The sequence below is a fragment of the Schistocerca cancellata genome, chromosome 12, assembly GCF_023864275.1.
Source record: "Schistocerca cancellata isolate TAMUIC-IGC-003103 chromosome 12, iqSchCanc2.1, whole genome shotgun sequence".
NCBI classification, from domain to species: domain Eukaryota; kingdom Metazoa; phylum Arthropoda; class Insecta; order Orthoptera; family Acrididae; genus Schistocerca; species Schistocerca cancellata.
Genome location: NC_064637.1, coordinates 155,322,897 through 155,345,243, shown reverse-complemented (window position 1 = coordinate 155,345,243; position 22,347 = coordinate 155,322,897). Strand labels below are relative to the sequence as shown.

Sequence of the window (22,347 nt, the reverse complement as noted above, 5' to 3'; positions counted from 1 at the left end):
TATATTTGAGATTTGCTTTCACTTAATGGATTTGAATGTTCCAGAGAAAAGGTTAAGAAACTGGTGAAGTCGAGGGATTGTTATGGGCTGGTTTTTGATCGCGTGAAAAGGGCCAACGCCATGAAGCAGATGCAAAACATCGAGAACAGGGAACCCAATAGTCAACAGCCGCTTGCAATAATGGGTAATTACAGACTGTTATAACTACAGTATCTGTCAGCATGTTACCCTGAAATTGATCCAGGTTTTGTGTCTCATGAAATATACCGTTTGTTAGAAACCAAGATTTTTCACAACATTGGTTCATATGACTTTCAGTATTTTAGTATGTAACAGTGTCCTTCATGACATGTTGACTGTGATGATGTAGGCCCACTTCTATGTAACATAGCCACCAGTCTAGGTTCTGTTGGTAGTTGACAGCTCACTTATGGATTGACAAAGTTAAAGAAAAAAAACTACGAAATCAAAGTTGTCTTAAACAGACGGATTTGTAGTGTAGTCTGAAGCGTTCACTTGCTTCACTCTCATATGCACACATGTATTTATCCGTGAAAAATTCTAAGGGAGGGATCCGTTTGAGAATTGTCCTTGGTGTGTGGCTAGATGTCAAAGATGTAAATTAAAGTGGAATACAGTTAAAGTACTTTACATTATTGTATTACAGTACTACAGCATTTAAAAACAAATTTAAAAATTTCTGAATGACAGCTCTTATTCAGTAGATGAATTTTTAGACATAAATTAGTAATTTTTAACAGTTAATGTAAAACAACACTTGTCTCCTAAATGGCACATTCTACATCATTGCTGTCATATTCATGATATATGGAACAAGTGTTAATTTATTTTATGAAATCTACTCTTCAATGCAGTAGGAGTTCAACTTTTATAGTCCTGTCTTCCTCAGTTGCGTGTAATATTACGGTATATTGATAATTTTTACTTATGGACCATCTGACAGCAGTAGGAGTTGCCCAAAAAAAGAAAATTAGTCTTAAACTCCACCAAATTATATACATGAAATTTGATGTAGGCCTACCCTGTTAATGTATTGCATACACGCACACTTCTAGCTCCTTTCTATATTGTTTTTAAGTGTTTGAACTTTTTGTAATTGTTTCTAATCCTAGTCTTATACTCATGTGTATCAGTATGCGGGGAGAAAACCGAAATACTGCTCAAAATACCCAGGTTTTTTTTATTTTTAAAAAGAGGCCTCTGCTGGACGTTTTACAATTATAATAGCATGTAATTATAATAGTACAATTCTGTATTCTGAAAATACTGTCCATGTAAACTGAGCTTCACCAGAAAATAATTCCAAATGAAAATGTACGGAATAAAGTAGTTACTTAATTTTTAAATCACTTGTAGCAGTGATCGAGCATACTGCAAACTTAGCTGAACTAAGGCGCCTCATAAATTCTAGGTAGCGGGTGCTCCAGTTAAGGTTTTGAGTTATCTATAGTCTGGTAAAGAGAAATATGCGACACTAGTCTGCAGCTTTGGCCAGTGATGTAATGTTAAATGGGTGTTGTAATGTCACATTTTGATCTGTATTTTGACAGTTAGGTAGCTGGGCTCATAATGTAGGTCATTTGAACTATTATTTTATCTAAATGATAATGAATCAAATAACAGGGTATGTATGATCAGGATAAATTGGTGGTTTTGAGGGAAAGTTTTTGGTCTCACTTTTCATAGCCAAACAGGGAATGGGAAAGGAATAGAGGGGGGTTATCAAACTGACCAGTGAACACTGTAGTTTTGCAAAATAATATTTAATTGCTTGAAAGTGATCAGGGTAATTAAGAAAAACTTAATTAGTGATTTGAGAGGAAATAGTAATATTTCACGAATAGCTGCTGCTAGTCATTTAAATAAAGTGTCTAAAAGTTCTTCTCTTCAAGGCCTGTTAATTGGGTGCTTAAACTGTTTTATTGATGTGATATTTAACAGTTTGTTTCTGTTGAAATAAGTAGTAAATTCAGGACATTTCAAAAACAGAAGGCACCAGGAAAGCAAATTGATTTCTCAATAAGATCATGTTTGCTGAAGAAAAAATATAAATAAATAATTTTTAAAAAAATTGTGAAAAGAGGAATACTCAATATTAATCAAGAGCTTTGACCAGTGACTTAATGTTAATGGCTGCTCTAATGTTCCTTGTGGTGCATATGCTCAGTTTGGTTGTAAGTTAGTGAAGCCAACCTGGCGGTAGTGACAGACTGGTCTGTTTCCATTTAAAAATATTGGCAGTGGTATCACATTATTGTTGTTTACAGTGTTTGGTACATGTTTCCTATGTGACTGGTCAAATCTGGTGACTAATGTTGAATATTCCTCTGTATCCAAAAATTGGTAAAATGTTTTGTGAAATGATTTGTCTGAAAGTAAGAAACAAAATGTATCAGAGAAACATTTAATTCACCCATGAATGACGCTTGAAATCATTTATAGTGAAATGAGGCATGTCAGATGTTTGTCTTATCTACTTTATTTGCAAACAGTGGACAAATCACTTCACAAAACATTTGACAAATTTTTCAAAATATTTTGTAGCTTGTGGAGTTCTGTGAGAAATACTGAATTCTGTGCACTTGTCAAAATTCAGTGATAATGCATTTGCATTGAACAACCTGTTGATGTTTTTGAATATTTCATTGGATTCCTTTTCAGTAAGGGAACTGGTATTATTTTTTATTCTTATATTTGCGTCATTTGCAAATGACAGTTATGTATATCAGCAGCAACAGAGGACCCAAAATGAAACCTTGTGATACACAATGTCTGATTACTTCAAATTCAGAGTTTATTGTTATACGATTAACATATAACTGAAACACAGTGCTTTGTATCATCCAGATTAAACAAAAACCATGAACCTGCTGTTCCTACTATTCCATAATTTTTGTATTAAGATATTGTGGTTCACACAATCAACAACAAAATTATGAAAAGGATATCTTACTACTCACCACTAGCGGAAATGAGTGACATCCAAAAGGCCTTCTTCTGAAATAGAAAACACACGCACGTTCACACAAGTGCAACTGACACACACATGGCCCCTGTCTCTGGCCACTGTGGTCAGACTGAGTAGGCGTGTGGCAGGGAGGGAGGGCATAGCAGGGTGGGATGGGGGAAGGTGTAGTGCTGCTCGTGAGATTGTGCAGGGATGTAGTGGGGACAGGGTAGGGTTCTGCCAACACACCAAATCCTTTCCCCTTCTCTACTTCTTTTTTCCTATTCCCTATTCTGCCCCCCCCCCCCTCCCCGTAGCATCGCAGCGCTGCCCCCACCACACATGCTCCTGCTATCCTCTCCCTCTTCACCCCGTACCTCCTCCTTAACCCCACCATTAGAATGGTACTCCCATGAGGCACAGATACAACCCAGTCTGTCTACACCAGCCAGAGACATTTTTGGACACACAGGTTGAAATTGAATTTCATCAAAGTTATTTTGGAAGGATTTCCTTAGGAACTTTAGGCTAAGGAAGTGTTCAAGCCTTAACTATCTGCAGTATTGGGGTTATCTTTGATTAGTTCATTACCTACTTTTAAAGAGATTTCTCCAGTTTTTCAATTTGTTTTTCCTGCGTTATGTAGTACAATGTTCTAAATAATTTTTACCTTGTTGCTGTAGGAGCATATTTTGTCTGGGTGATGCATTTTGATGGTCTGATAACTTTGATTAGAATTTTATAATACAGTTTGAAATGCGATTTAAACCTGTCGTTGTCCGTGTCCCGACTTGCAGAGAGTCCTCTCTTAGCCATGCGTGATATTCTGAGTCCATTTGTAACCCAGAGTTTAGGCATATTTAATCTGCTTCCACTGGTTCATTTTTTCGGAAAACAGTTTTCAAAGTTGCCTACGACTTTGCCGTGGAGTACATTACATTTTTCATTAACACCGTGGATGTTGTGAACATCTTTTTCTAGTCTCTAATTGGCAGATTATTCTTGAATTTCTTGATTCCTTTTTCACTTATTACTCTTTAAGTTTTCCAGTTCTTTTTGTTTTTATCTCAAGCACTCCGATTGACCAGCATGGTCTGAGTGGCCATTAACTATGACAGTTGCACTACAAGAATTACTTTTTTACTCTGCAGCAGAGTGTGTGCTGATATGAAACTTCATGGCAGATTAAAACTTTGTGCACTGGCAGTATTGTAGTGTAACATACCACTTCCTGAAAGTGATAGGTTACTTCATGTCTCCATTACTGAAGAATGACATTAGTCAACCACCTGAAAAATTTTGTTGGTAGTTAATAAATGCAATTACACTACAACTTTGCAATCTCTATGCCTCTATAAAAATGTCAATAGCAATGCTGCTGCCCCCCTCCCCCACCCTGTAATTCTTGTTCCTACTTGTATAAGGGGAGGTAGATACACGGAATGGAAGAAGATTCAGGTGTTCTCCAAAAATTCAAATTATAATTTCCACTTAATATTAATTTATTTTTTCATCCAGGGATCATCTCACAATGGCATTGGGTTTGTTGTCATAATACAATGAAAATGAACAACTCAAAAAATGAGTACAGATAGAATACATAAGGATCTGTTTACAAGGATGGGACAGATGGTTGGTCATGGTCTTGCTGAAGAAATCATCCCAGCATTTATTTTAACTGATTTAGGATAACTACAGAAATCAGGTTGACATACAGAGCAAACTCCACACTCCCAAGTATGAAGTCACTACACTGCCTCATTCGATTTGTCCCTATCGTGCAACGTTTTTTTGACTATACATAATTTGCCCAAGATAACTTATAATACAAAAAATTGCTCTGCACCGTTTCTTTACACTCCTCAACACATTTACTGCATACATTATGAACACCCATTGGTGACATCAGAACCACAAATATCCTGCTGTGTCCATTGCACTGCATTTCAGTCTGTTCGGAAAACTGAATCCTGGTCAATAAATGTGCTGCAGTGTCCCATGCACCTCTTCATGTTATCATTTCAGCCCATTTGGAAAATTAAATCAACACCACCCCTCCCCTCCCCTCCCCTCCCCCAACCCCCCCCCCCCCCCCTCCTCCTCCTTCATCCTCCAATTATGAGGTTGATTTTTAAGCTCAGAGGACTGACGAGATATTAGTACAATGCACTATATGTCTTCGGCATGTGATTTTCTCGTAAGAGCATTACATTGGGATTATATACTGTAATGTGACAAGGTGTTATACTTGTCCTCTTTCATTATTAATCACTAATCTGTGTGTTCTAAATAATCGTTAATTGTTTTGTATGTGTTACTAATAAAGTAGGTTGTAACCAATGAATTTTACTGACCTTTTTCATCTTCTTGGGCGATTTAGTATACAGTTTTGTTTCCTGAAAGAAAATGGTTTCCTGAGATTTTTGTACGGTTTTCCTTGCTAAATGAAAGTCCAAACTGACTCTTGTTTTATGATTATGTACAGAACTGTTAGTGAAACACTAGTTTTTTCCCTGATTTGCACAACAGATTGGAAGATGTATTCACTTGGTCATAATAAGGATACCTTTTTCTTTAAACATTTCTTTATAATGAGCATGTCTATTAATCTTAGGTATTATTCTTCTCAGCCATTTGAAAATTGTGGTCACGTTTTGTGCCTTTCATCACCAGAAAAGAATCCCACAGCTAACAGCTGAGTATATGTAGGAATGTTATATCACATGGAGTGTTACAAACTGAGAGTAGAATGTTGAGAGCATAACAGGCTGAAGACGTTCATTTTGCCAGTATCTTTTTGTGTTCATTCCATTTTAATTGACAGTCAGTACCCATCCCTAAAAACTTAAATGTTTTTTGGACAGTGTATACGTTTATTACGTGCACTTAACACGGAAGAGTTATTTTCCCTCTTCATGCTGAAGTGCATGTTGTTTGATTCCATTATGTTCATTGTTAATTCATTACATACTACCCAACTGTAAATGTTCATGAGGATTTCAGTTTGCCATCTCTGTCAGCATTTCTGGTATTTTATCAGTGACTACGATGTTTCTGTCATGATGAAGGAAACTTATACTGTCTAAAGTGATGGATGCATGCACGCCCCCCCCCCCCCCCCCCACACACACACACACACATTTTTTCAGGTAAGAGTTTGTTTAGTTGTATTTTATGATCAGCAGTGTAAAAAACCTTGGACGAGTTTATTTATATGCATTTACCTCATTCTGCTTGGACAAGAAGTTTAATAATGTGTAAAATTGTTTCATAAACAATTCAGACATACCAGATAGTCCTGTAGCTAATATATACTTACAATGTCAGCAGCTCATCTGTTGTGTGCTGAACTTGGCAATTGACATACCTCAATATGAAAATTTTACTGTGTAATAGATTGATGTATAGCGTAATCTGAGATATTTATTCATCACTGCAATACTTTGTTTGTATGTTTTACTTCCAATTTTGCTGAAAATTGTGATGATTGATTAAATTCTAACCTTATAGAATGGAAGAGCAGCTAACTTTAGTTTCAAACTATCTTATTCACTACCAACAGCCGACTCAAGATTTTTCATAATCAGTTCTCATCATTCATCATGCGAATTGTCACCAACGTCTGCTCACAACACAACTGATGCTATCACCATAAGTGCACCTTTACTGAATTCTGTACATTGTGGCTGTTATTACTGACTTTCCCTGAAAATTTATTTCTGCCACACAGGCCTCCAATTGCTATGTAAGTCTTACTGTTATGAATGTATACTGAGAACAGAGTGGTATTTAATAAGCAGTTAAATGTAATTTAAAGTATGCTGCTGTACTTTTTGTACTGAGTTTTGGAGAATAACTAGGAATAAGCAGTTGTCCAGTTGGACATCTGTTTATTGCCTGCCTTATTTCACAACTCTGTCTGTCTTTCCAAATTTATCCTTCATTTTCTTTCACAGCTTCTTCAGTGTACAGATTGAATAACGTTGGGGATGGGCTACAACCCTACCTCACTCCATTCCATTTCAAATGTATTCGGTGACAAATAGATGCGAGGATACATTTGTAGTTTTCGTAAATTTTTGATATCCTTCTGTACCTACCTTTCCTAATGTGGCAGCTCTTTACTTCGGGGTGTACCTCGTGTACCAAACGTATGATCGCGTCAGGTGCTCGTCACAGATTTTGGCACCTACCGTCCCTCCAGCACATTCACCTGCTACAGAGTTGACCTTTTACATACTGCAGGGGCGGACGCACCAGCCGTGCCGTCGCCTGCGATGTCGGAGGCGGCGCTGGTGCCAGCTGCACCACCGGTCGCACAGCAGCAGAGTGCCACCTCAGCCGGTGCTACAGTCCAGACTCTGATCCCGCGGCGCGCACCTGCCATGCCCAAACCTAAGTGGCACCCACCGTGGAAGCTGTACCGCGTCATCTCGGGTCACCTGGGCTGGGTGCGCTGCGCTGCCGTTGAGCCGGGAAATGAGTGGTTTGCGACGGGGTCAGCTGACAGGGTGATAAAGGTGGGCTGCAAACTGGCAATGCTCTGAGGAGTGTAGCGAACACTCTCTCTCCTCTCCTCTCCTCTCCTCTCTCTCTCACACCAACATCCCCCCTGCCCCCCTTCTCTCTCTCTCTCTCTCTCTCTCTCTCTCTCTCTCTCTCTCTCCCTCCCCCCCTCTATCTATCTATCTATCTATCTATCAATCTATCAATCTCCTCCCACCCTCTCTCTTGCCTCTTGCTTGTCTGTCTATATAATGATGATAAAAATCATTGTAAGTATGTATATAAATGACTAACTGAAACAACAAGTGTTTTTGTACCAGTCACTATTTATTTATTTTCACAACTCATTTCAGTGGTTTAAATCCCTATCGCCAGATGAATTTATGTGGATTAATATGAGGCATATTCAGAAGGTAATTGTGCTAGATTTTTATATTTTTGTTAGAAAAATGTATTTGATGCAATTTTGACTATTTTCCCACATAATCACCATCCCATCAATTGCATGTGCTGAACCGTGGAACAAGCTTCCTTATGCTACCATTGAAGAACTCTTCCCCAATTCCTTTTGCCACTTCAGAACCTCTTTTTGCACTTCCTTGCCAGTTGAGAATTTTATTCCACTCTTGTGTGCCTTCAGGAGGTGAAAAGGTGACAACTTAGGAGAATACAGGGATGGTTCAGAACATCCCAACCAAATGAATACTAGAGCTCCTCAGTGGCTAAGGCCGTGTGAGGATGGAAGTTGTAGTACAACAAGCACACTCCTCTCGTTAGCATTCCCCTTCTTTTCTTTTGACTGCTCCTGTTGAGTTTTTTTTAGGTCTCATTATGCATTGGTGATGTCCAGCTGATTTAGAAATTTGACAAAAATGTTGCCTTTTCGATACAAAAATACTTTTAAACTGGAAATCGTGGTTTTGAACTTTTTGGCAGGTGGGGGAATTGCTGTGATGCCACAGTGACTACTGTCTTTTTGTCTCGTGCACGTAATGAGCCACCCACATTTCACCTCCAGTCACAGTAGAGCTCAGAAAATCCCCTGAGTCGCTCAAGAAACTTACAGGTACTATTGACCTGATTTTTCTTGTGGTGCTCTGTCAGCTGTTTTGGGACCTATTGTGTGCAGTTTCTGATGTCCCTGTGTGTGTGTGTGTGTGTGTGTGTGTGTGTGTGTTTTATAAGAGAGATCTAGAGAGTTGTGGAAACATCACAGAAATTTCATCCATTTCCAATAGTCTGTCCTCACAGACAGTTTCTTCCAATTTTTGCACCAACTCGTCAGTCAGAGTAGAAGGTCTTCCACTCCTCTGTTTGTCACAAACATTTGTTCTGCTTCCACTATGCTCCCAACACCAGTTAAACACATTTGTTCCATTCATAAGATGTTTGCTTTAAACTGTTTTGATTTGCAAGAAACTTTTGGTACGAGTTATTCCTTCCGCGAGTGGGAAGGGAGTCACAACGTGTGGCTCGCACTTGGTGGGAATTCTTACTGATGTCTTTCACGCAACTGGACACTACGACATGAGTTCACGTACCTGTGTGTCCCTGCGATGCTCGCTCTGGTCAGTGGTCTCCCTCTACAGCTCAGTGTTGCCAGTCCTCAAAAAAACAAAAAAGGACCACAGCGCATTTTGGTTGCCGTACACCTACTTTCTGAATGTGCCTTGTACGATATGTATGTGTCGTGTTATGACTTTGGAATAACTTATGTCACTGTATAGCAGAAGGACATAAAAATGGAATGCTGTTTCACTATATGGTTCAAATTTTGTGTAGGATTTTGATTGAATGTGGGAACAAAAATATAAATGTGAAAGCAACAGTAAAAATAAAATTTTTCCAGGGGTCACAGACTTCTTTTCCTGTCATGTTACATCACACTCTGTAAATGCTGAAGGGAGCAAAAATAGCATCTAGAGTCTAATAAGTGCAAAGAACATATGACAAGACAAAACACTTTTGAAACAAGACTCAGAGCATTATGGGGATCTTTGGTTTCATGGATGAACAGAAATGTAAGTATAAAGATGTTCAGTGGCCACAGATTCTGTCCCGTAAAGTTTACATGACCTAATACTTTGCACAAATTTAAGTGATCACATATATAGATGCCATATTAATCCACATAAATCCACCTGATATGTAAGATTGAACACCTGAAACAAATAAATAAAACTAAAATAAAATAAATAGTGGAAACTAATTGTTATATAAGTAGACTCAGACTTGCTTCACCAACTTTTTGCCATCATCACTGGGTATTATTTACCCAGCTAATAATTTTTTCTACTTAAAAAAAAATTAAAAACTGAGTAAAGAATACCCACTGATGATGGTACAAAGGTGCTGAAATATGTTTAGGTTTATATAACAAACAGTTGTTTGCAAAAATATACCTAAAAACAAAGATGATGTGACTCATAAGAGATGGACTGGAAAGCCAGTAATTTTGTCTGTCAACATGGTTATTACAAGACCTTCATACCAAATGATGTATAAGCAAACTTGTTGTTTCATTTGAAGAGGATGTCAGCTACCGGGCCTATGCACCCAGTGAGGAGGGAGCAGACAGTTGGCATATTTTGAAGGAATATGGTCACAGTTTCACAACCAAACTGTCACAGTCCAATCCAACCTAAACAACGGGCTATGATAAAGATCTGTTTGTCGTCACAACCAGGTTTGTTCCAACTTAACCAGAACCTGGTAATTTGTGACATACTCAGAAAAAAGTCAGATATTTGTGACAACGAAGATTAAAAATTTAATAGCCGCTTGTTTCAGTTGTGGCAATTTGTTCTTTACTAATATATCCCAACTTAACAACAACCTCACAGTTTTTGACATATTCAGAAAAAAAGACTGCCAAATGTTTGTGACAATAGCAAAGAAGAGAATGGTTTCTATTTTGGCACTAGAAATTAGTTGCCTGTTATGTCACCTCTCATTAGTTAAGTGAACGTATCTTCCCACTGACTCTGTGAAATTGTCGTATTGCGAACCTGTGAGCACTAGAGAAGTATCGCTGTGACTGTCACTGGCCCAGATCTGAAACACTGCGGAGATAAGACCCGTGTACCTCCTGTAGAGATGAGGGTGAAAAGCAGAGCACTTTCAACCAGTTATGATATAGACATGACCCATCATTTGTATAAAAAATGCTGTAGGAAAAAGATACCCCTACTGCCCCTAGGAGTGGGATGGGGATCAGAAAGAGGACATGTAAAAATGTTAAAAAATGACCTGTCGAAATTACTTTCATGTATTTACTTGCTTCGGAATACTTCAAAACTGCAAAGCTCAATCTGTCCTTATTTGTGTCATTTGACAGGTCAAGCAGGTCGTGAGAATGAGCACTACAGTGAGCCAATAATTTTGCCATTGTGTTTGGGAACCGAATATTATACCACACAGATGAATACATTTCTCAGGATTGAGGTGAAACTACAAAGTGAATTTTAATGTACAGATACAGCTATAGATGAAATACGGGTACAGATATACGTGAAACACATTAAAAATATGTGAAATATACATAGCATATACTTCCGCAGCTGAAGCCACTGGCAAAAGGGCAGTATTTTCTAATAGCACTAACACAGATCCAATTATACATAAAATATTCTGGTTCAAAATTTGTTCATTAAGTATTAACCTGTAAGTTTGCACACAAAATGTTCAGATCTGGGACCTGGCATCTGGGCAGTTGAAAGTGTCCCTGACGGGCCACATCAGCAGCGTGCGTGGGCTGGCCGTGTCGGCGCGCCACCCGTACCTCTTCAGCTGCGGAGAGGACCGCCAGGTCAAGTGCTGGGATCTTGAATACAATAAGGTGAGTGAGTTTATGTACACTTGCCGTAAGAGATGTGTAAAACTGAGTGGTGAAGCTGAATGCACCCCATCTGTAAGGCAAGTGGGATATCTATCTGTTCAGTGTTGGAATACAGTTGACTGCATTGCTACCAGAATGCCTTCCCCTACCTCCATTAGCTCATTTACAGCCCTTGTCTGTGGACAAGTTCATCTCTTCACCATTATTTTTACTTACTTGTTTACAACTGTTGTGTTGTTAATACCAGACACTTATTATTAACCCGACAGTGTTTCAGGTGCTGCAGTGCGGGCTGTATACATCGCAGGATGCTGAAGCGTCGTAGGTATAAAATTTCCACTTTCTGGCACAGGTGAAAATATGGTGCTGTAAACAGTCAGGATGTGATGTGGCTGCAGAAAAATGGAGGAACAGTCACACACATGATGATGGTGGTTCTAGCACATTTATAAGGATTTCCTCACGATTTACAACACGTGTTCAGTACGGTCTCCCGGCTCAGCAACATGCTGCATCCGTAGCATGGCACAGTCGACAGTTCCTCGCAGAACATTTGATGTTATCAGAGTGGTATGTCATTGTGTGCTGTTATTTATATCAGGAAGAGTCAGGATACAACCCTGATAGACACAGTCTCAGATATCCCCACAACAAGTAGTCACACAGATTTAGGTCAGTGGATCTGGAAAGCCACACATCTTGAACTCGCCTAGAGATTATGTGGTCACTACCGAAGGTTTCCCGAAGCAAATCTTTCACCTGGCAAGTGAAATGTGGTGTCACCCCATCTTGCATAAAAATGGTGGTGTGGACACAGCTGTATTCTTGCAAAGGTTGAATCATGTGTTGCACAAGGAGGTCCTTATAATGTGCAGATGTCACTGTACAACTAATGTTCCCACGAGTTTTCACCTCCTCAAACAGAAACAGACCACCGAGAATGAAGGAACTTGTGAAATCGTACCACACAGTTGCAGTGTATGTGGTGGAGTAGAACGCCATATGCGACAGTTCTGTGTATTCACAGCACTGTGCAGAGTAAAATGTGCCTTGTCTTTCCAAAGGATATTCCCTAGCCACATCTCATCTCACCTCATCTCATCCAATCCATTTCCATGTGTGCCAAAAAACAGAAGACACGCATTTTGAATCTTGTAGGGGTACCAGTGTAAAATGCGCCACAAAATCTTTTTACCTGTTGACCAACGGAGAGACAATTCTCATGACACAGCTCGATCACTGGCTGCAGAATCTGAGGCACGAGTTGCACTGTCGGCTGTAGCTACATCAGCTGCCATGGGAATGGGCTGTTTCCCTCTCCCTGCTGCACCACATAATTCACCTGCTTGTTAAAATTTCTTGATCATATTCTTACCCCATTTATTGACAAGGGCCTCTTCACGGCTGTTTCCTTCGGGTATATTCCTGCAGTGCTGTGCTTGTGTAGCTGCCCTTCTGATAAAACAACTTTACCGTCAGTGCACAGTCAATAGCCACTGCATTTTGTATGGAAAACTTCAATGTTCTTAACCCTGTACACCAACAGTCGCTTTGCAAAAGAAATATACTCGCATCGACAAGTTACTAACAGCTTACTGACATCAAAACAAGAAATATTTCACACTCTGACTGCTTAGAGCACCATATTTTCACGTGACGGCAGAAAGTGAAACCTCGAGTGCACTGATTAAGGAAAATACCACAGTGTTTCAGCATCCTGTGACATATACAGCCTCCACAGCAGTTTACGGAACTACATCGGTTTAATTATAACTACACAGTACGTGCCCTCTCTGCTAGACCATATATTTTTAATTTTTTATCATACAAACTGGTAGACATAAAAAAGTGCAGACTGTCAACCCAGGCAGTTGTTAAGATAGGGGCTTTAATTTCGACAGGAGTTCAGTTTGAACGCTGTCTGGATTTAGGTCTTACTCAGTTTCTCACAATCATTTAATCCTAGAATACTGTAGGAAGGGAATGTTATGTTGCTGCTAAACCATCGTAAAATTTACTAATCCAAATTTTATTCAGAGGAAGTCATAATTTATGGGCCATGCATTAGTTAATCACCATTATTAGATTTCCAGTTGTATGTTAATATCAAATTAAGTACAAAATGTCTCATTCTATACCCTAGTACGGTCATAATTTTTTCAAGGGTTTAGTAATCTAGGTTTAACAGGAATGGCCCTCTAAAAGGACCTTACCGATCACCTGCTGTACTTTTTCCCAAACCCACCACACCTCTTAACGGACTAGGAAGTGGTGGCACGTTAAAGCATTATCTCCTTCTGTTCGATACAAATCAGTTTTTTAAATAGGAGGATCGTCTGCTTTTATGACATTCCTGGTTTTGAATTTGCAGGTAATCCGGCACTACCACGGCCACCTGAGTGCCGTCTACACATTGGCACTGCACCCTAACATCGACGTGCTGGCGACAGCGGGCCGAGACGCGACGTGCCGCATCTGGGATATGCGCACCAAGGCGAACGTGCACACCCTTACTGGCCACACCAACACAGTTGCCTCTGTCATCTGCCAGTCTGCCGAGCCACAGGTCCGTATTGACTGCTCGTTGTGTCTCACAAGTGCACAAGAATGGAGTGCTCGTTTGTCGTAATCCATTTCCTTGACCTGCCAGTATTGGAGATGGTGACTCCTCAGTAGAATCTGTAACTACTGTGTGTTCCGTATTCAGGTGATATGCGATTTCTCTATAAGTTTCTTCACTGTGACTGTGTACCATGGAGGGTCTCTTCCATTGTGAGCTATCGTATTAGGTACATATATACCTAGTGTTTGGCGAACAGTTCTTCTAAACTTGGCCCTCAGTCCTACTCGCTCCTGCCCACAGTGAAATGTTACGAGTTGCTCTTTGAGATAAAGTGCTACTGCTTCTTCATCACGTAATATTCTGTACCAGTTTCAGTGGGAACTGCCTGAAAGAGGTCGGGTCTTTTTATTGCAATTAGATCCAGTACATTTGTGTCATGAGTAAGCTTCCAAACTATCTGTTCTAAGTAGTTTTCAGAGAAGGCATTTAGTTCTGTTTCACAGGATGTAATGCCAAGATAACTACTTAGAAAGACAGTTATTCTGCCTTATGATGACAGAATGAGAAAGGAACATGCTTACAAGTGAAATGAGGTTGTCTCTAAAGTTCTTGGTTACATCTGTTGGTTGATAGAAAGGTCCAATTACAAGTTAATGCCTATCCTCTGTACTGAGTCTTCCTCAAATAATCTTGTATGAGCTTCAATTTATATCTGGTTGGATTAGAGTTTATTTTCTACTGTGATAAATACGCCAACCGTGTTTCTCTTTAGCCTATCCATCCAGTATAAACTTAAATTTACCACATATATCTCACTGCTATCAGTTGCAAGTTTCAACCAGTTTGCTGTTGGCAGTATGTACGAGTTCCACTGTTTCTTAGAAGGCTTCAACTTCAGACACTTCGTTCACATTCTTTGGCACTCGGTCAGTAGGATTTTAATCTTTTTGATCCCGGGGGGGGGGGGGGGGGGAGGGGGGGTGTTATTTCTTTTAATCTCATCGTAATACTTTGGGGTGTCCTTCAGCTATCATTATTCAGAATGAATGGATAGTCATGTAAGCTAAACAAAAGTTATATGCATTACACACACTGTCAGTCACCTAGTTAGTGGCCTCTGATGTGTAGTGCACCATTGACCCATTTATGGGGTCCTTACAATTCTCATTCTTGTGGCCTAGCTTGCCATAGACCATATTGTTTTTCCTACAAACATAATTTTTAATGCATGTATAAACATTGAAAGATTTATATGAAATCTATTCACAGTTGCAAACATGGACAACCATCAACTATATAATGGAATGATGACAATGAAAATATACGCCACACTGGGACTCGAACCTAGAAGTCCTGCTTATCACGAGGGCCTTTCCATTAGGCTGTCCGAACATGTGCCATGGCCAGATACAAACTTCCACATGTCGTCAATCGTGTGTCTATGACCTGGACTCATATATCCATTATGTACATTCCTGTGTAGGGGAGACATTTACTTAGTGTCGACAAATAAAAACAATATTGCAGTACCTGTTTTGCACAGAAGGAACACTGCAGCATACTTCTGAACAACACAGGCACTACAATATCATATTCAGAGATCTAACTTCCACTCTCAAGACTGGTAGCTTTTTGGGGTAGTCCATACAGTGACACAGAGGTCCATTGCTGCTGACTTCTTCTGTAACAGGCAGGAGTACTGTCTTCGCCAGGTGCGTCTCTCGTGAACATTTTGTGTCATTTTGCCAATGTACAAACTGCTATAATTAATGTAAAAATTTTCTAGGTATGGTGCCACACCATATTGTAAAACTACTGTTGCTGTTGTTGTTGCTGCAATCTTCAGTCCGAAGACTGGCATGATGCAGTTCTCTGTACTCCTCTATCCTGTGCAAGTATCTTCATTTCTGAATAACTACAGCAACCTGCATTCATTTGAACCTGCGTACTGTATTCAAGTCTTTGTGCACATCTATAGTTTTTACTCTCCACATTTTTCTTCATTACTGAACTGACAGTTCCATTATGCTCCAGAATGTGTCGTATCAACTTGTCCCTTCTTTTGCTCAGGTTCTCCCATAAATTTCTTTTCTCACCAATTCAGTTCAGTCCCTCCTCATTAGTTATTTGACTTACTCACCAGATCTTCAGCATTCTTTTGTAACACCTCATTTTGAATACTTCTCTTCTCATTTGAACTGTTTGCTGTCCACATGTCACTTCCGTGCAAGGCTATGCTCCACACAGATACCTTCATAAAAGACTTTGTAAAACTTGAATTTATATTAGATGTTAACAAAGTTCTCTTTTTCAGTAATGCCTTTCTTTCTGATGCCAGTCTATATTTTATACTCTACTTTGGCCACCATCAGTGAAGCGGAACTCATTGTCTTAGTTTTAATGTGCCGTTCCCAAGTCTAATTGCCTCAGTGTCACCTGATTTAGTTCAACTACATTCCATTACCCTTGTTTTACTTTTGTTGATGTTCATCTGATAAACTCTTTTCAGGATACTAAAACAACTATTACTGGATAAAACTGACACTTAAAAATGCTTTTATATTAACTGGATGTGGCCACAGAAGCCTACACATTTATTATTGCCATTCCTCCTGAGAGTAATCTGGTACGCACCTGTCTTTTGAAGAGGTGAACAGCCCTTGCAGAACCAAGTAGGGCTGCAGTCTTCACAGGAGAGTGGAAGATCACTCCGATATGGCATATCTCGAGTATCTGGCCTACCTTTGAGAGAAAAGAGCTCCTGAATACAGCAGAAATGTAGTCGACCCAAAAGTATCGCCCTCGTCCTTGCAGTCATGAACGTGCATCCTCGGTCGTATGTCGAACACCTTGTGAATTGTTGCCGGAAATGTGCATTTGATTTGAAGATGCTCTCCCCCGAGTTCAGGTTTGACATGTGGTGATTCTTCGTCTGGAACCCTGTGTGCCCTGTGTATCAAAGCATTAAGGGTGCCAGCAGAGTGTGAAAGGTGTTAGTAGTTAGCTGGCTTATTAGGTACATAGTGACATGTTGCATAGATAATCTGAATTATGTTTTAGTGGAATGACGTGGACTGGGCCACTTCACAGAATAATTGTATGTAACTAGTTTTAGTGATTGACTGCGCACTAGCTACGTACGTGTTCCTAAATCGCAAACTTGACATAAATTTAACATTAATGAAAATACTATTTTTCAGTCATACTCGTGCAACTACACTAGAAACTAGATTTTTTGCACACTGCCTGTTTAAAAAAAAATTGTGTACGGAATAAGAGGAGATCTCCAGAAGAAATTATTTTAAATTAAATTAAAACTTGCTTTATTACTTGTCAGACATATTATATTATCAAGCAGATGATCAACAATTTTTGTCAATGCATAGTGAACTTCTGAGCCACTGACATTTTTAATAATGATTGATTAATGTCACTTTTTCTTATAGTGTTATAGGTAGGGACATCGCTATTCTTCTCAAATTGTAAAAATAGATTTGCCTGCATAAGTTTATGATATACTACTTCTTGTACTTTGTACGACAGATGATAATGTCTTGAAATTCGATGCTGAAAATACACACACAACGAGAAACTGAGAATCCCTGAAAATTAAAAAAAAAAGAATGTGCTTAGTCACTCCTCCTGCAGGTGATTATTTAAATTTAAGGAACAAAAAGTTACTGTCAGTAGTATGCCAATTAGTGATGCAACACAATTCCCTATCAGTGTACGAGACCAGTGACTCCTCGTGATTGAGTTATGTCCATGTGGGTACGAACAGGCTTTAGCAGACTGGTGTTAACAGAGTGTGCTAGTATTTTACTTCTGCCTTTTTGACAGCTACCTTACTTGTCCCACACTGCTGCTAGCTGTTGTTCTTGATGTGGCACCAAGTGGGGTAGCACAGTGATTAGCACACTGGACTTGGGTTCAGGCAGATGCCGAGATGGTTCCTTTGAAAAGGCACGGCTGATTTCCTTCTCCATCCTTCCCTAATCTGCATTTGTGCTCCGTCTCCAAATGACCCCATTGTCAACAGGACATTAAACACTGATCTCCATTCCTGATGTAGGCTTCTGAACACAAAAGGTAAATGGATCAATTAATATAGCACTCAGATTTTTTGCAGTAACGGATATTACACACAAGCGAGTACCTTTACTCTCAATTGCAAAGCAATTCCTTATATTATCCAGTACATTTGAAGATTTGACTTTAGACATAATGTTTGGGCAAGTGTACAGGTAATGTTTGCTTATATTATTTTTAAGCTAAGTACAAGCAAATAATTATTTTGTATTTATGAGAATAAACATCTGGAAAGAAGTCCATGGTATGGAGGACAGATGATGCAAATAAAAATTTTAAAGGTTTCTTATTCTCAAAAATTTTTTTTAACTTTTGCAACACTGGTTATATGTCGACCAAGTGTAATGTCAGAGACAATTAACTCTATTCAAAACTGGTAATATTCTCAAGAAAGTTAGGGATTTGGACAGTACGAGGGTTGTACCAAAAGTAAGGTTCCCAATGAGCTACAGCCTCGAGGGAAGGTGCTAGGCTAAGTTGACAATAGTGCCATGTGTTGTGGTTCCCCCACTCTCGAGCCCGCCCATCTATGATTCTCTATGTCGCTCAGTGTTGGCTTGGCGGCCGTCAGAGATGGAAGTGTTGATCGCTGCTCCCGCCAAGTGCGAGGTTCAAGCAGTAATTCGGTTTCTCCACGCGAGAAAGTTACCGTCCGTGGAGATTCATTGGCACCTGACTGAGGCTTATGGTTAAGGGTGCATGTCTGTTCAGCGTGTCCGCAAATGGTGCAAGACTTTTTCTTGAGGGTTGCACAGAGGTTCACAATGAAGAATGGAGTGGAAGACTGCCAGTTTCGGATATGATTGTGGAGAAGATCAACAGTGAGCTGCTCAAAGTTCGGTGGGTCCCTGTCCATGAACTTTTTGAATGCATTCCTGAAGCTTCCCACAACACAATTGAAAGAACTTTAACAGAAACATTGGGTTTTCGCAAGATGTGTGCTCGCTGGATTCCCCAGATGCTGGTTGCTGGACACAAGGAGCAACACCTTGACTGGCTCACAGGTTTCTCCAACAGTGTGAGGGGGGAGGGGGGGGGGGGCAACAAGGAGAAGTTGTTGGACTCTGTCATCATGGGAGATGAAATGTGGGTGTTTCATTACACCCCCAAAACAAAACAACAATCTCATCAGTGGTGTCACTCTGCTTCACTGCCACCAAAGAAATTCCAACAAACGCAGTCGGCAGGAAAGGTTATGGTGACTGTGTTTTGGGATTGGAAGGGGGTACTCCTCATTGATTTCATGTAACCTGGGATGACATTAAGCTCAGACAGATATTGTGAAACATTGACCAAACTCCGGCGAGCAATCCAGAATCGCCGCAGAGGATGACTGACGGAGGCAGTAGTGCTTCTTCACGACCACACATGACCCCATGTCGCCCATCAAACAAAGGAGCTTTTGAATAAATCTGGGTGGACTGTTATGCCCTATCCCCCATACAGCAATTATCACCTCTTCCCCAAGCTAAAGGAACACTTAGGTTGCAAACGCTTCCAGAGCGACCATGAAGTCCGAGCAGAGGTCACACGTGTCCTCAACAAGTTGGCGGGAGACTTCTTCAACTTAGGAATGCAAAAGCTGGAGGACTGTCCTCAAAAGTGTGTCGAAAAAATTGGAGAGTATGTTGAAAAATAGACAAAAGTGTAAGATTTTGAACAATGTATACATTAATAACAATAAACAATATTTTCTATTTTTAAAAAATATGGGAACCTTACGTTTGGTGCAACCCTCATATTTAAATGGAATAGCTGATGCAGTGCATTTTGGAATCTGGTGAGAGAAAATCAGTAGTGAGAGAAATGGAGAAACTGAAAAGAAGGCAGGTGTGTATACAAACGAGGCTTGCTGATGCTTGTAAGGATTTTCACTTTTGTAATGATTTTGTGGTCATAATTGTACTTTACTATTAATTTTTTCTCTCGGCATTAAAAAAGTAAATGCACGCATCACACTTTGCAGTGAACTTTGTTCTCATTATCCAAGTGACAGATTTCTTTCGCTCAGTCTGAAGACTTTTGTAATGATTTTGTGGTCGTAGTTGTACTTTACTATTAATTTTTTCTCTCAGCATTAAAAAAGTAAATGCACACATCACACTTTTCATTGCACTTTGTTCTCATTATCCAATTGACGGATTTCTTTCGCTCTGTCCGTACAGATTGTGACCGGCAGCCACGATTGCACTATAAGGCTGTGGGACTTGGCCGCTGGCAAGTCGAGGGCCACATTGACCAACCACAAGAAGAGTGTCCGTGCACTCGTCTTCCACCCGACAGTGTAAGTACATCTGAGTAGTTGTATAACTAGATCCCTCCCTGCCTGCTGCCTTCTATGCATCGGATCATTTTTGAAACAAATTTCGGCACAGCGCACAACAAAAACTTTGCAGTTTGTCTGTGCGCCATTCAAATTTTTGGAAGGGTAGCAGAGTATCCCTTGCCTCAGGCAACAGAAACTCTACATAGACTGGCAAAGATATTCGGGTGACACATCAGTTGGCCAGCTGTGAGAATGACTGAAGAGTCACAGCCCAAAGTCTGTTTTCATTCTGTAACTTCTTATTGCTCGTGTAGAGCAGTGGCTCAGTGCTGACATTCAAGGTGACAAATCCTTTGATGCCGAGTTCGATCGGAGATCAGTATGAGGACTTTCGTGTCACTTATCACCTCTGACAGTGAGTTGTTAATGTAAGAAGAGGCTAGGTTGTGCTTTGATGGGAGTGCACATTAAACTGTAGATACCTCAGTGGGTGTCCGCAGAAATTTATCTGAACAATGACAAAATTCTAAATTGCCATTCTTCATACAAATTAGTCGTAGAATTTTAAGAGATATTGTGCCTGAAGAATTAAATTTGACAATTTGTGTCCAAAGCAATTGATATTTATTCACTCAGTGTATTTTTTCAAATAAATTACTTTGATAAAACATAATGACAATATCATGAAAAGGAAAGATCGCTACTTAGCATATAGTGGAGATATTGAGTCACAGACAGGCACAACAGAAAGACTGCTAAACAAGAGAGGTTTTTACACACACACACACACACACACACACACACACACACACACACACACACACACACACGTGTTCATGTTCATGCAAGCACAAGTGACACACATGACCACTGTCTCTGGCCACCAAGACTGGACTGCAAGCAGCTGTGTGTGATGAGGAGAAGCAATGTGGGATGGTGGGGGTAAGGACTAGGCTCGGGTGAGGAGGGGGAGTGATAGCGTGATAGTTGTGGGGGACAGTAAAGTGCTGCTTGTGGGAGCATATATGGCCGAGATGGGCAGCCAGAAGGGAGGAGGGTGGGGAAAGTCGTAAAGGAGAGATGTAAAAAGACTGTGGGTGCTGTGTAGTGCTGGAGTGCGAGGTGGACAAAGTCACACTTGCGCAGTTCAGAAGAGCTGATATTGATGGAGCAGTCATTGATGTGAAGAACTTTGTGTTGGCCAGTGTACTCAACAACTGGGTGGTCCAGCTACATGTAGCCATTTGTGCAAACAGACAGCTTGTTGGTTTTCAGTCCCACATAGAATGCGCCATTGTGGTTGCAGCTTAGCTTGTAGATCATATGGCTTCTTTCACAAGTAGCTGTGCTGTTGATGGGAAAAGTGATGCTTTGACCGTAGTGGAGTTGGTGGTGGTGGTGGTGGTGGTGGTGGTGGTGGTGGTGGCAGTTGGAGAACATATGAGACAGGTATTGCGTGCAGGTCTATTACAGGGATATGAGCCATGAGGCAAGGAATAGGGAACAGGGTGGAGTAGGGACAGACAAGGATATTAGGTAGGTTGGGTGAGCAGCAGAATATGTTGTGGTGGTGGTGGGGGGTTGAAAAGATAGCAGGTAGGATATTCTTCATTTCAGGGGGCATAACTACATGTAGTTGAAACTTTGGTGGAGATCGTGATTCAGTTGCTCCAGTCCTGGGTGGCACTGAGTCACGAGGGGAATAATCCTTTTCGGCCAGACAAAGGGGCTTTGGAAGGAGGTGGGTGATTGGAGAGATAAGGCACAGGAGATCTGTTTCTGTACCAGATTGGGAGGGTAATTTTGGTCTGTGAAGGCCCCAAGTGAGACCCTCAGTATATTTGGAAAGGGATTACTCGTAAGTACAGATGCAACAGTGACACGTTGGTAGGCTGTATGGGAGGGACTTCATGGCATGGAATGGGTGACAGCTGTTGAAGTGGAGGTGTTGCTGGCGGTTGTTAGGTCTGATATGGACAGAGGTACTGATGTAGCCATTTTTGAGGTGGGGTTCAACATTGACGAAGGTGGCTTCTTGTGTTGAGGAGGACCAGGTGAAGAAAATGGAGGAAAAGGCATTGAGGTTCTGTAGGATTGTGGATACGGTGACCTCACTC

At 40.4% G+C, this 22,347-nt stretch overlaps 1 protein-coding gene across 1 annotated transcript in view; it reads left to right on the top strand.

Annotated features, from left to right (window-relative positions):
- LOC126109893 (pleiotropic regulator 1) overlaps nucleotides 1-22,347 on the top strand; it is a 37,641-nt gene that overhangs the window by 479 nt on the left and 14,815 nt on the right. Inside the window, exons 3-7 of the mRNA XM_049914981.1 lie at nucleotides 47-184; nucleotides 7,214-7,488; nucleotides 11,163-11,312; nucleotides 13,684-13,878; nucleotides 20,130-20,248. Coding sequence (XP_049770938.1) covers nucleotides 47-184; nucleotides 7,214-7,488; nucleotides 11,163-11,312; nucleotides 13,684-13,878; nucleotides 20,130-20,248 — 877 coding nt within the window. The remainder of the gene's footprint in view (nucleotides 1-46; nucleotides 185-7,213; nucleotides 7,489-11,162; nucleotides 11,313-13,683; nucleotides 13,879-20,129; nucleotides 20,249-22,347) is intronic.